Source organism: Palaemon carinicauda, chromosome 16 (genome assembly GCF_036898095.1).
Source record: "Palaemon carinicauda isolate YSFRI2023 chromosome 16, ASM3689809v2, whole genome shotgun sequence".
In the NCBI taxonomy this organism is placed as follows: Eukaryota; Metazoa; Arthropoda; class Malacostraca; order Decapoda; family Palaemonidae; genus Palaemon; species Palaemon carinicauda.
This window is the reverse complement of record NC_090740.1, coordinates 124,268,162-124,283,161: the sequence shown is the minus strand read 5'-3', so window position 1 is coordinate 124,283,161 and position 15,000 is coordinate 124,268,162. Positions and strand designations below refer to the sequence as shown.

The 15,000-nt window shown below is 33.7% G+C and overlaps 1 protein-coding gene across 2 annotated transcripts in view; it reads right to left on the bottom strand.

The window, feature by feature from the left end:
* Nucleotides 1-955: 955 nt before the first annotated feature.
* Nucleotides 956-15,000, bottom strand: part of LOC137655853 (zygotic gap protein knirps-like) — a 59,368-nt gene continuing 45,323 nt past the window's right edge. For both annotated transcript variants that reach the window (XM_068390032.1, XM_068390033.1), the window contains exons 2-4: nt 10,488-10,624; nt 4,604-4,755; nt 956-3,119 (exon numbers count right to left, since the gene is read on the bottom strand). In XM_068390032.1, the coding sequence (XP_068246133.1) occupies nt 2,141-3,119; nt 4,604-4,755; nt 10,488-10,565 (1,209 nt within the window). In that variant the 5' untranslated portion in view covers nt 10,566-10,624 and the 3' untranslated portion in view covers nt 956-2,140. The remainder of the gene's footprint in view (nt 3,120-4,603; nt 4,756-10,487; nt 10,625-15,000) is intronic.

Sequence of the window (15,000 nt, the reverse complement as noted above, 5' to 3'; positions counted from 1 at the left end):
ATGCTTAGCACACAATGATGGTGAGGTTGCAACGATCAGAGGAAATAACGAGTTTGAGCGGGACTCGCACACCAATCTGGCAATCACCAGGGAAGGACGCTATCAACAGGCCACCACAACACTGTTATGTAGGTTTCTAGGGATAGTACAAAGTAAAGCTTCCCTGACTGTTGTAAAAGAAACTATTTTACAAACCAATTGTTGACATACAGTTATAATTGATATTATCATAAAAACTACTTTATCACAATAAAGAATAAATTAAGGATCATCACAAAAGTATATACGATGAACCATTTAGGTATGTCCTAGATGGCCGTCCAATAGAAACCTAAGATATTTATAATTAAAGAATTAATCACGTTTTTGTTCCTTGTAGACGACACACAATAAGCATTCACAGGTCTTTCCTTATGTATGATTTTAACTTATATTACTTACAGGACTGTTTTTCTGGTCTTATACAGCAGGGAACACTACTCTTAAAGGACCTCCACAGTCATTTTATCATGTTCATTCCAAGGCATTCAGCATTTCACACCGCATATTGTTCGTTTATTGTCAAATCCACACTATCGAAGCACTTAGAGAACAAGAAAGTCTTCAGTTTTCTCTTGAAAGTCTTAATATCTTGAGTCTTTCTAATGTATAGTGGGACCTTGTTGTATAGTCTCGGGGCCGCATATTCAAAGGCTATAGAGCCTACAGTACACTGTTAAAAAACCCGTAATTTGAATCGGAAATTCTCCGTAAACATGTACGGTTCTCAGCCGCATTTCAGTAATATAAAAGCGACCGTAATTTTTACCCTACTTTGTTATCATCTTTTACGGGCTGGTGACCGTAATATCACTCCTTAACGTTAATATATCCGTTTTTAAAACGATAAATACCTGGCAAAATTGATTCAAGTATTTTTACCGTGTTTTTACGGCAAATTTTTAACAGTGTAGACATATATCTAGGTTCTAATGACTTATAGAGGCTTACAATTTAAATAATCAACATAGGAAATTATAACACTAACATCCATCCTCCATTCTGTTTACCTGTATCCTTCATTTTAGGTCACATCGTTACATCATGCTAAGTTGTCATTGCCATCCTATCGAGATTTAATTGTTTTTTTTTATCAATTCCCTCACTTACCTACATCTTCTGGCGAGTCCTTGGCGTATAAAACAACTTGCACAACGGCGAAGGGCAATTTCCCTCGTAATTTACCTTCATTATCTTTAATTGAAGGACAGTATTTTCACTTCAGCTTTGTACAACAATGAAAAGCAATTTACTGTTTTGCCAGTTTAACGGGTCGTGGATCATTTCCTAAATGACGTCTTTATTTTTGGCCCCCTTTTTTGTCCGCCGCACTGAATTTTCCCAGCTAAGCTCATCCGAATATGCATTCAAGGATATGGTCTAGTCATTATTTCGGGTTTGCTCAGATTTAAAAGATAATGTTTTGGGTTTACTAAGGTTTTAAAAGGTATAGAAAATTATATTTCGGGTTTACTCAGGTTTAAAAAAAATGTTTTGGGTTTACTAAGGTTTTAAAAGGTATAAAAAATTATATGTCGGGTTTACTCAGGTTTTAAAAGGTAAAAAAAAATATATTTTGGGTTAATATCGTTTTTAAAGGTAAAGACAGTTATATTTCGGGTTTACTCAGGTTTTAAAAGGTATAGGACCTTATATTTCGAGTTTACTTAGGTTTTAAAAGGTAAAGAAAATATATTTTGGGTTTACTCAGGTTTTAAAACGTATAGAGAGTTATATTTCGGGTTTACTTAGGTTTTGAAATGTAAAGAAAAATATATTTTGGGTTAATAACGTTTCAAAAGGTAAAGAAAGTTACATTCCGGGTTTACTTAGGTTTAAAAAGGTAAAGCAAAATATATTTCGGATTTACTCAGGTTTTCAAAGGTAAAGAGTTATATTTCGGGTTTACTCAGGTTTTAAAAAGTAAAAAAAATTATATTTCGGATTTGCTCAGGTTTTAAAATGTGTGGAAAATTATATTTTGGGTTTAATCAGGTTTTAAAATGGTGTAGAAAATTATATTCTGGTTTTAATAATGTTTTAAGAGGTATGGACAACTATATCTTGATTTGAAATGAACTACAGTTTCTCACTTTTCATTCTACGACTGCAGAAAACTTAAAGATAGATCAATGGGACTAGTGAAATCTTGTTCCTTTCCAGGACTGATAGCAGAAGCCATCACCTTCATGTTATAGGATATCAAATGCGGCTCAGCTTGCGACACTTCTTCAGGTTGTCTGTGCCAGGGGGTCACTTTTCGCTTTACTGAAAGGTCTATCGGCTCCCTTTGCTCATCCGCTTCATCTTCCGAAAGAGACGGATGAGATGACGGGTGAGATTCCAGGATTCCGATGGACGAACCTTCATCCACTGAAGAGTGAAGGTCTTTAGTCATTGCTACTAAGTCGTGTCTTCTCGCTTCCAGAAGGACTTTATCATCCGGTTCCTCTTTCACTGGAGGGTTTTTATCTTTTCCAAACGAGGGGGGATATGAAGAGAGGTTTTCCAGGGTTGGCGAATGTGGGTTGTCACTGTCAGAGCTGGAAACTTGAAAACAATCGTTGATGTTCACACCAGTCTGGAACGGTGACGTCACTCTCGGGGAATGACTTTGATAATGGGAGGGTGTTTGTAAAGGCATTGAAAAGGGGGGCGTCGCGATGTTCAAAATCGAATATAAATAAGGATACAAAGATAGTCGGCAATAAGGTGAACTTGGCGTTGTTAACGCGGAAGCTGTGCGTAAGATTGAGCCAAGTTTCGGGTACAAGGGTGAGCCTACAGGAGTCTCTCGATGCTCCAGGGATATTTCCAGGGAATTATCCGAGACGTGAGATTCTGGACTGCTCAGAGCTGGGCTTTCTGGATCGCTCTCTTCTTTCAGACTGAGATGGGTATCGTCTGTGAGGTCAGTCTCGTGGTCGACCTTACTTTCAGTGACCTTTGAGGAAAGGTCATGCAGATTTATTCTTGCATTTTGTATGGTGAGATCGCTTTCACTGCTCTCGTTGGGTGAGGGAAAAGCTTGATCTTGGAGCAAGCAATGGATTTTAAACCAGTTTGATCTTCTGCCGTATCTGTAAAGAGAAAATAAATGCATTCACCTGTTATAAAACATTAGAAGAATTTTATGAAGCTAAAGATGAAAGTGAAAATATTTTGAATTTTGAAAAATCAGTTAGACCTTCTACCGTATCTGTAAATAAAAAAAAAAAATTGTTTTCCCAGATATAATAAATCAGAAGAGTTTTATAAAGATGAAACTGAAAGTAAACGTATTTTGGGTTAAAAAAAAGTTTGACCTACCGTATCTGTAAAGTGAAAAAACTTTCTTTCTAAGTTACAATAAATTGGAGGAATTTAATGAAGATAAAATTAAGGTAAAGATTTTTTGAAAAAAAAAAAAAAAAAAAAAAAAAAAAAAAAAAAAAAAAAACTTCAGAGTTGCGACAACATTGAAATCTGTCCATATTAATAGCCTAAAATCAACAATTATAAGAATTATGATAATCATCACCATTATTAAAATTAATATTATTGTTTCCCGAAATCAATTTACTGATTTCAAGCTGCTCTTTGACATGAAGAATAAAAAAAATCAGAGTTGTAACAACATTGAAATACGTCCATATTAATAACATAAAATAGCAATCACTGCAATTATAATAATCATAAAAACAATTATCAAAATCATTATCATAGTTTCTCGAAAGCAAATTACTGATTTAAAGCCATTCTTTGACATAACAACGAATTATAAAAAGAATTCAGTTGTAACAGCATTGAAATACGTCCATATTAATAACCTAAAATCGGCAATCATAAAATTATAATAATAAAAAAAAAATTATGAAAATCATTGTCATTGTTTTCCGAAAGTAAATTACTAATCTTGAGCCGCTTTGACATGCCGAAGAATTTAAATAAAAATTCAGAGTTATAACAACATTGTATGTCCAGATTAATGACCTAAAATCAGCAATTATAAAATTATATCATAAAAATATGAAAAAATCAGAGTTGTAACAACATTGAAATATGTCCATATTAATAGCTTAAAATCAGCAATAATTAAAATCATAATAATCACAAAAACTATTAAAATCATGATAATCATAAAAATTATTGAAATCATAATAATCATAAAAATCATTAAAATCACAATAATCATAAAAATTATTAAAATCATAATCATAAAAATCATTAAAATCATAATCATAAAAATGATTAAAATCATAATAATAAAAAATGATTAAAATTATAATAATCATAAAAACTGTTAAAATCATAATAATCATAAAAACTATTAAAATCACAATAATGATAAGAATTACTAAAATTATAATTATAAAAATTATTTAAATCATATTAATAAAAAAACATTAAAATCACAAGAATGATAAAAATGATTGAAATCATAACAATCATAAAAATAATTAAAATCATAACAATCATAAAAAATGATTGAAATCATAATAATCATAAAAATCATTAAAATCATAATAATCATAAAAAAATCAACAAAATCCTTATCATCGTTTCCCGAAAGCAAATGACTCACCTCGAGCCGCTCTTTGACATGCCGACGATGAGGCATTTGCGCAGACGACAAGCCTTGCAAGTCGTTCGGTTCTTCTTGTTGATGACGCAGCGGCCTTCGTTTTTGCATTCGCCCAGGGAAGAGACGTTGTTGTACATTCTCCCGAAGAAGGACTGCGAAGGCAAAAAGTCATTTTAGTAATTTTAGATCTTCTGGTAGATATCTATTTCCGTAAAGAGAAGGACTTAAAATAAAAGGTAATTTTAGGTTTTCTGACAGATATCTCTAGAACTGCAAACTAAAAGGTAATTTTAGATCTTCTGATAGATATCTATTTCCGTAAAGAGAAGGGCTGCAAAAATAAAAGGTAATTTTAGATCTTCTGACAGATATCTCTAGAACTGCAAACCAAAAGGTAATTTTAGATCTTCTGACAGATATCTCTAGAACTGCAAACCAAAAGGTAATTTTAGATCTTCTGACAGATATCTCTAGAACTGCAAACCAAAAGGTAATTTTAGATCTTCTGATAAATATCTCTAGAACTGCAAAAACAAAAGGTAATTTTAGATCTTCTGATAGATATCTCTAGAACTGCAAAAACAAAAGGTAATTTTAGATCTTCTGATAGATATCTATTTCCGTAAAGAGAAGGACTTAAAATAAAAGGTAATTTTAGATCTTCTGACATCTCTAGAACTGCAAAAACAAAAGGTAATTTTAGATCTTCTGATAGATATCTCGAGAATGCAAAAACCAAAGGTAATTTTAGATCTTCTCATAGATATCTCTAGAACTGCAAAACCAAAAGGTAATTTTAGATCTTCTGACATCTCTAGAACTGTAAAAACAAAAGGTAATTTTAGATCTTCTGATAGATATCACGAGAACTGCAAAAACCAAAGGTAATTTTAGATCTTCTCATAGATATCTCTAGAACTGCAAAACCAAAAGGTAATTTTAGATCTTCTGATAAAATATCTCAAGAACTGCGAAAACAAAAGGTAATTTTAGATCTTCTGATAGATATATCTAGAACTGCAAAAACAAAAGGTAATTTTAGATCTTCTGATAAAATATCTCAAGAACTGCGAAAACAAAAGGTAATTTTAGATCTTCTGATAAAATATCTCAAGAACTGCGAAAACAAAAGGTAATTTTAGATCTTCTGATAAAATATCTCAAGAACTGCGAAAACAAAAGGTAATTTTAGATCTTCTGATAGATATATCTAGAACTGCAAAAACAAAAGGTAATTTTAGATCTTCTGATAGATATCTCTAGAACTGCAAAAACAAAAGGTAATTTTAGATTTTCTGATAGAGATCTCTAGAACTATTTTAGATCTTCTGATAGATATCTCTAGAACTGCAAACCAAAAGGTAATTTTAGATCTTCTGACAGATATCTCTAGAACTGCAAACCAAAAGGTAATTTTAGATTTTCTGATAGAGATCTCTAGAACTGCAAAAACAAAAGGTAATTTTAGATCTTCTGATAAAATATCTCAAGAACTGCGAAAACAAAAGGTAATTTTAGATCTTCTGATAAAATGTCTCAAGAACTGCGAAAACAAAAGGTAATTTTAGATCTTCTGATAAAATATCTCAAGAACTGCAAAAACAAAAGGTAATTTTAGATCTTCTGATAGAGATCTCTAGAACTGCAAAAACAAAAGGTAATTTTAGATCTTCTGATAGATATCTCTAGAACTGCAAACCAAAAGGTAATTTTAGATCTTCTGATAAAATATCACGAGAACTGCAAAAAACCAAAGGTAATTTTAGATCTTCTCATAAAATATCTCGACAACTGCAAAAACAAAAGGTAATTTTAGATATTCTAATAGATATCTCTTTCCAGACAAAGAAGGACTGTTAAAAGGACAAGTAATTTTAGGTCTACTAAATATCTCTTTCCGAACAAAGAAAGACTGTTAGGAGGAAAGGTAATTTTAGGTCTTCTACTAGATATCGCTTTTCGTGGACAGAAGGACTGCAAACACAAAAGGTAATTTTAGATCTTCAGATAGATATCTCTTTCCGTAGAGAGAAAGACTGCAAAAAAAAAAAAAACTAAAGGTAATTTTTAAACTGATAGATATCACTTTTTGTAGAGAGAAGGACTGCAAAAACTAAAGGTAATTTTGGATCTTCTGATAGATATCTCTTTCCGAAGAAAGAAAGACTGTCAGAAAGAAAGGTAATTTTATAATCCTTTATATTTAGAGATTATGACTCGAGTACGGAATTTTATTTTTGCACATAATTCCTGTTCGGTTGTTTTAGAAGAAAAATAGATATCAGACGCTCAACATCAATCTGTTACGAAATTTTCATTATTCACTTTCCATTTCTCATAATGCTATTCTTTTTAATGGCACAAATTTGAAAAAAAAAAAAAAAACATATTCCAAAAAAAGTTTTAAGACGCCAAAGAAACACTTAACGGCTGGAGGCTGTTTGTGAAATGTAAGCTTGTGTGTGTGTGTGTTTTTTTGTTTTCTAATGCTGCTAGAGAGTTATGGGGTCCTTTGAATGACCAGACAGTATTACATTGGATCCTTCTCTATGATTACGGTTCACTTTCCCTTTGCCTACACATACACCGAATAGTCTGGCATATTCTTTACAGATTCTCCTCTGTCTTCATACACCTGACAACACTGAGACTACTAAACAATTCTTCATCACCAAAGAGGTTAACTACTGCACCGTAATTGTTCAGTGGTTACTTTCCTCCTGGTAAGGGTAGAAGAGACTCTCTAGCTATGGTAAGCAGCTCTTCTAGGAGATGGACACTCCAAAATCAAACCATCGTTCTCTAGTCTTGGGTAGTGCCATAGCCTCTGTACCATGGTCTTCCACTATCTTGGGTTAGAGTTCTCTTGCTTGAGGGTACACTCAGGCACACTATTCTATCTAATTTCTCTTCCTCATGTTTTGTTAAAGCTTTTATAGTTTATATAGGAGATATCTATTTTGATATTATTCTTAAAATATTTATTTTTTCCTTGTTTCCTTTCCTCACTGGGCTATTTTCCCTGTTGGAGCCCCTGGGCTTATAGCATCCTGCTTTTCCAACTAGGGTTGTAGCTTAGCAATCAATAATAATAATAATAATAATAATAATAAAATTAGTGATTATGATCTGTGCCATAGCCTTTGTACCATGGTTTTCCACTGTCTTGGGGTAAGGAAGTTCTCTTAATTGAGGGTACACCCGGGCAAACTATTCTATCTTATTTCTCTTTCTCTTGATTTTTTTTTTAATTTTATAGCTTAAATGAAATATTTATTTCCATGTTGTTACTGTTCTTAAAATATTTTATATTAATTGTTAATAGCTTTTCTTATAGTTTCCTTATTTCCTTTCCTCACTGGGCTATTTTCCCTGTTGGAGCCCTTGGGCTTTATAACATTCCTGATTTTTCCAACTAGGGTGGTAACTTAACTAATAATAATAATAATAATAATAATAATAATAATAATAATAATAATAATAATAATAACGAAATATATATGAAAGGGATCATAAAAAATCTTACTTCCTTCCGTTCATATTGTGTTTTAAAAATCCTCGATCATTTTTTTTTTTTTAAATTCACTGATTACCTTCCTATTTAATGGGCTTTTCAATTCTTAGTAATTATTTTCACAGTCAATGTTACTTTGACAGGCGAATAGAAGAAAAGGTATTGTAAAGAAACGAATGATAGCTGGACATCCATAAATTCTCCGTAAAAATATACTGTTCTCAACCGTATTTCAGTAAAATACAGGCGGCCGTAATTTTACCCTACGTTGTTATTATCTTTTACGGGTTGGTGACCGTAATATAACACCTTTACGTCAATATATCCGTTTTTAAAACGGTAAATGCCTGGCAATATTTATTCCAGGATTTCTATAGTTTTTTAATGCAAATTTTCAACAGTTTATCTAAGGCACATTCGTAATATAACATCTTTACGTCAATATATCCGTTTCTAAAACGGTAAATTGCCCCGGCAATATTTATTCCAGGATTTTTACAGTTTTTCAATGCAAAATTTTAAGAGTTTATCTAAGGCACATTCGTCTCAAGACGTAGGAACACACTGATATACCATATTAAAAAATAATGGTAACCTACTAAGAGGGGAACGCAAGGCTTCCTTTCACATCCATATTTCTTTGTCGGTGTTCCAGTCCCTTTCCCTGAAAAAAAGTTTAATAAATTATGTAGTCGTTGGTACTCGCATGTACTGCCAGTATTTGTCAAAAGTAGGACCTATCGGGAAAAGCCGAGGCTCACTTGCAAATATGGTGAGAGCAGGAAATGTATAACTTTGTTAATAACTTGTTTGTTTTGTTTTGTTTTCTTTTTATATACATACATATGGGGTTAATAAATACACACACACACACACACACACACACATATATATATATATATATATGTGTGTGTGTGTGTGTGTGTGTGTGTGTGTATTTTTGTAAACACATATGTATATATATATACAAAGGAAAGGAAACAAAACAGACATGTTTACAACTTATTTGTTTTGTTTCCTTTCCCTTGTATATATATATATATATATATATATATATATATATATATATATATACAGTATATATACATATGTGTTTACAAAAATATACACACGCACATATATAATTTATATACATATATATATATACATATATATATATATATATATATATATATATATATATATATATATATATATATATATACATATATATATATGTGTGTGTGTTTACTAAAATATACACACGCACATATATATATATATATATATATATAATATATATATATATATATATATATATATATATATATATATATATATATTCACATACAACAAATGCAGCCGCCTCTAGTCTACTGCAGGACAAAGGCCTTAGACATGATTTTATTCATGTCTGGGGTTTGGCCCAGCTTTCATTACCAAGCTGGCCTACTGCGGATTGTTGATGGTGGGAGACTTTTGTCTGATCACTCACAGCTAACCAACTCAGTATGGGTGGCCATGACAAGAACAGCCTTGCTGATCATGGCGATACGCAAACCCTTTCACCACATTAAGGTATCCCCCACTCAGACACACATATCTATCTATTTATCTATCTATCAGTATACTACCTACATATGCTCTTTATTTTCATTAGAGTCATAATCAATAATAGTATATTATGTGTATTTTTTTTATAAGTGCTAGAAAGACCATGAAAAATTCCTCACGAGAAATAAATATAAATTGCTAAATTGTTAAGGATTTAATCTAAAATAAAAAAAAATAAAAAAATAAATAAAACGTAATCTTTGTTAGAAGTATTCATAACTTGCCAGAGACAGATACTGCCTTCGGATAATATATGACAATAGTCACCATTGTTTGTCAGAAAGATAAAAGAATTACAATAATTAAATATAATTCCAAACTTCTATTCAAACGTGTATATCCTTTTAAAGAGATGAATGTGGTTGAAAAGAGGCACTGATTCAATCTAATGAATTATTATTATTATTATTATTATTATTATTATTATTACTTGCTAAGCTACAACTCTAGTTGGAAAAGCAGGATGCTATAAGGCCAGGGGCTCCAACAGGAAAAATACCTCAGTGCGGAAAGGAAACAAGGAAAATGAAATATCTTCATAACAGTAACAACATTAAAATAAATATTACCTAAATAAACTGTAAAAAACTTTAAACAAAACAAGAGGAAGAGAAATAAGATAGAATAGTGTGCCCAAATGTACCCTCAAGCAAGGGAACTCTAACCCAAGACAGTGGAAGACCATGGCACAGAGGCTATGGCACTACCCTAGACTAGAGAACAATGGCTTGATATATGATATATTGAAAACACCCCACCCCCCTTTGAGGGCATTACCTTGCATCCCTCACAAGTGAAGGCCCCGAAATGGAAGCCGGCAGCCAATTCTCCGCAAACTCGACACAGTTGATTCATGGCGAGACGTCTGCTCCTTTGGTACGGCTCTCCAGAGTCTGGGACTGCCTTTTGTTTTCCTGGAAGAAATCGTTCTTGGTAAATGTTTGGAATACGAATGCTACACTGAAATGGAGATTTACAAGCAAGCCAAGTATGTATATTTCTAATTAGGTAGCTAAACACAAAGGATAATCTACAGCTTGTAGCAGAAAAATATATTCCACAAGCATTCCAAGTATGTATATTTCTAGTATCATTAGGTAGCTTAACAGAAAGCATGATATACAGCTTGTAGCAGTTAAATATATTCCACAAGCATTCCAAGTATGTATATTTCTAGTATCATTAGGTAGCTAAACAGAAAGCATAATCTACAGCTTATAGGAGTAAAATATATTCCACAAGCATTCCAAGTATGTATATTTCTAGTATGATTAGGTAGCTAAACAGAAAGCATAATCTACAGCTTGTAGCAGCAAAAATATATTTTACATGCATTCCAAGTATGCCTTTACTACTGTTATCATTAGGTAGCTAAAGAGAAAGGATAATCTACAGCTTGTAGCAGTTAAAAATATTCTACAAGCATTCTAAGTACCCGGTATGTCTGTATACTATTGTTATCATTAGGTAGCTAAACAGAAAGGATAATCATCTACATCTTGTAGCAGCAAAAATATAATATTTTACTATACATATCATGAAAGGATAGCAGCTAACAAGAGAACAAGACTTGACCAAGAAAATAAAGATCAAAGCTTTCTGTTGGCTGCAAGGAAATTCGTTCATCTCATGATTTTTGGACAGAATGACTTCAAGTTAAAAAAATAAGTAACGATTATGAGAACTTTGTGTAAGGCCCTTTGAAGCTTAAATCTAAAACTGTAAAGCAGAAAAATATAAAAATCTAGTAATAAATTAAAAGTGTTGCTTTGAGTGACCGAGTATACAAAATATGAATAGATTGAAAAGTTAAGAAGTCATTGTGACTATTACAGAAAGGAAAGAAAGACCTTGATATATATGCTAAGGATTAGTGCTTGGGGTTGTGGTGGCCGATGTGGTAACGTCCCTGACTAGTGAACATCAGACTAGGGTTCGAGTTCCGCTCAAACTCCTAAGTTCCTTTGATAGCTGCAACATCACCATCTTTGTGAGATGAGGATGAGGGGTTTGGGGGAGCCTATAGGTCTATCTGCTGAGTCATTTACAGCCATTGTCTGGCCCTTCTTGGTCCTAGCTTGGGTGGAGAGGGGGCTTGGGCGCTGATCATATGTATATATGGGCATTGTCCTGCTCGATAGGGCAATGTCGCTGTCCCTTGCCCATGCCATTAATGGGCGGGCTTTTGACTGGTTGTTGACGAGCCTTCTTGGTAAGTGTATGAAACGAGCTATGTTATGTGAGTTTTACTGAAGAGTTTCTTCCACGATTCAGCAGTTAATAGTATGAATCCAGAGAGAGAGAGAGAGAGAGAGAGAGAGAGAGAGAGAGTTACGTTTACCGTGTAGTGTTTACTACATCCGCTGGGAGTCTGTTCCATGTATTTGCTATTTTGTAAGTAAAGAAATTACCCCATTGAGAGAGAGAGAGAGAGAGAGAGAGAGAGAGAGAGAGAGAGAGAGAGAGAGAGAGAGAGAGAATTCAAAGTGGCACCTTAGACGATGATCGTAATATGCATATGGTACGATTAAAAACAGCATATACTGCGTCCTTAATGTAGTGGTACAAAACACCAAGAGAACTGACAAAGTAGTCTTACTGGGAGATTTCCATTTCCATACTTGAAAAATTAAAGATATGTGGGATGTGTCACAGGACATCATGGACAAACAGTATGAGCGTTAATGACCTCATACTTTCCATAATACGATCTCTTCATTACAATCACAATATTCTAGTTACAGGACAAGCTCAGAAACACAACTTCCATCAGAGATCAAAGCAATGGCATATACTAGACTACGTCATAGCCAGGTAGAGCCACAATATTGTTGGAAAACCTTGCAGAAGAAGATTAGGCTTGCTGTGGCCTGATTGGTAACGTCTCTGCCTGGTGTTTGCCAGTCGGAGGTTCGAGTCCCGCTCAGACTCGTTAGTGCCATTAGTGTCTGCAACCTTACCATCCTTGTGAGCTAATCATGGGGGGTTTGGGGAGCCTATAGGTCTATCTGCCGAGTCATTAGCAGCCACTGCTTGGCCCTCCCTGGTCCTAGCTTGGGTGGGAGAGGAGGCTTGGGCGCTGATCGTATAATATACGGTCAGTCTCTAGTGCATTGTCCTGCTTGCTAAGGCAATGGCACTGTCCCTTGCCTCTGCCATTCATGAGCGACCTTTAAACCTATAAACAAGGAATACTGAATGAATGGCAGCACGTTTAACATCAGATGTTACCCGCCCACATAAAAACATCTTACACACCAACTGGTTGACCTAAAGTATGCTGATGGAGGAGCTGTTATTTTGGTTTGCACCTAAGTGCAACGAGAAGCAATGAACATTTATTCCGTTGAACAAAAGCTATAACTGAAGAGTTGCTGTCAGATATAAAGGCGTCAATTGAGGGTATTTATGAAATTTGTCAATCGTAGATGACGGAGTCGAGTGATACAAGGATTGAAAGGGGCAGTATAAGGCAGATAACGCTTGTAGAATTGATTGTTGTGGCTACAATAAAAGTGAATCAGGGGTTGAAGAACTAAGAGACACTAGGAGTTCACAGGATTATAATTGAGGTAACGTAGTCTGGTGGAGATAGTTTAAATGATTGGCTGATCAGAGCTTATAAGGTAGTTCTTCTTTACTGTCCGATCCATATATAAAACTGTTGTTAGAAAGCCAAATTTTCATGTAATTCAAATAAAATATCAAGAATTCCAGTACACGGACTCTTGTTTCTATAAGAACCTGACTCAAATTTCAATAAGATCATGAAAGGATATAGGAAATAATGTAGACGTATGCATATTTGAATCCAGATTTTTCATAAAATCGAAATTTGTCCAAGAAACTCCAAAAAATAGCTATCTACTTCTTATCTTACTCGTGGTAAAATCTTTAATACTTATAGAATAAATTCTTTTAATAACGAAATATAAGATAATACTTCATAAAGAGTGAAATGTTGACCTTCAAACAGTTAAGGCTTCCTTTGAACCAACTGAATTATGAGGGGAAAGCAACGCAGACCTTCGGCTTGAGAAGCTCTCTTCATCTCTCTTTATCTCTCTCTATCTCACTCCTCACTCCCGCGCGCGGGCTTCCCTTAGAGATATCCCAGATAAGGAATCCCTCCATCGTATAAGGGAAACCAGTGACGGTAGATAAATTGACATATAACCAACTCGAGATTAAAAGTTCATGCCAGTCTGTGTGCATCAGTCTGATTTAAAGGTTTAAAGCCCCCATGAATGGCAGAGGCAAGGGATAGTGACATCAAGCAGGACAATGTCCTAGAGATTGACCATACATACATATGATCAGCGCCCAAGCCACCTCTCCATCACAGCTAGGACCAAGGAGGGCCATGCAATGGCATTTGTTAACTGAGCAGATAGACCTATAGGATCCCCCAAACGCCCCATCCTCAGCAGATAGACCTATAGGCTCCCCAAAACCCCCATCCTTAACTCACTAGGATGGTGAGGTAGCAGCAACCAAAGTTTGAGAGGGACTTGAACTCCAGTCTGGCCTTCACCAGTCAGGGACGTTACCACATCGGCCACCACAATTTGCGTGAGTGAAAGAAAGTTGTTTTAGTGTTGTGGATAAGTTACGTTTAAGATTTGTTTGTTTCTTAGTCAATATTATTTTGATGTAAATAAGGTTTAGTTGCAACAAATGTAAATTCATAATCATCATCTCCTCCTACGCCTATTGATGCAAAGGGCCTCTGAACTGAACTGTAAATTCATAGGCCTAGTAAAACGCATTTGTTTTCGTACTGTCTTTGTGTATTTCGATTATTGTAATAAGAATAATGGTTATGGGACGAAAGGACTCCTCGTGAAATTCTAATTATATATTTACCTTCCATTTAGATAAATGATTAGTACTTAGCAAGTCTATGACGGGAATCCCTCTCTCTATCTCTCTCTCTCACAGAATATATATGTATATATGTGTATATATATATATATATATATATATATATATTTATATATAGATGGATAGATAGATAGATATACCCACACACACACACACACACATATATATATATATATATATATATATATATATATATATATATATATATATATATATATATATATACTGTATATATATAGACATAGATATATATATCTAACCACATCATAACAGAACCTAGAAATACTTTTCAGTATAAAGAGTATATGAAGTACCTTCAAAAACATTGGTTATTATCATCATTATTATTATTATCATCATTATTATTATCATTATCATTATTATCACTAGCCAAGCTACAACCCTA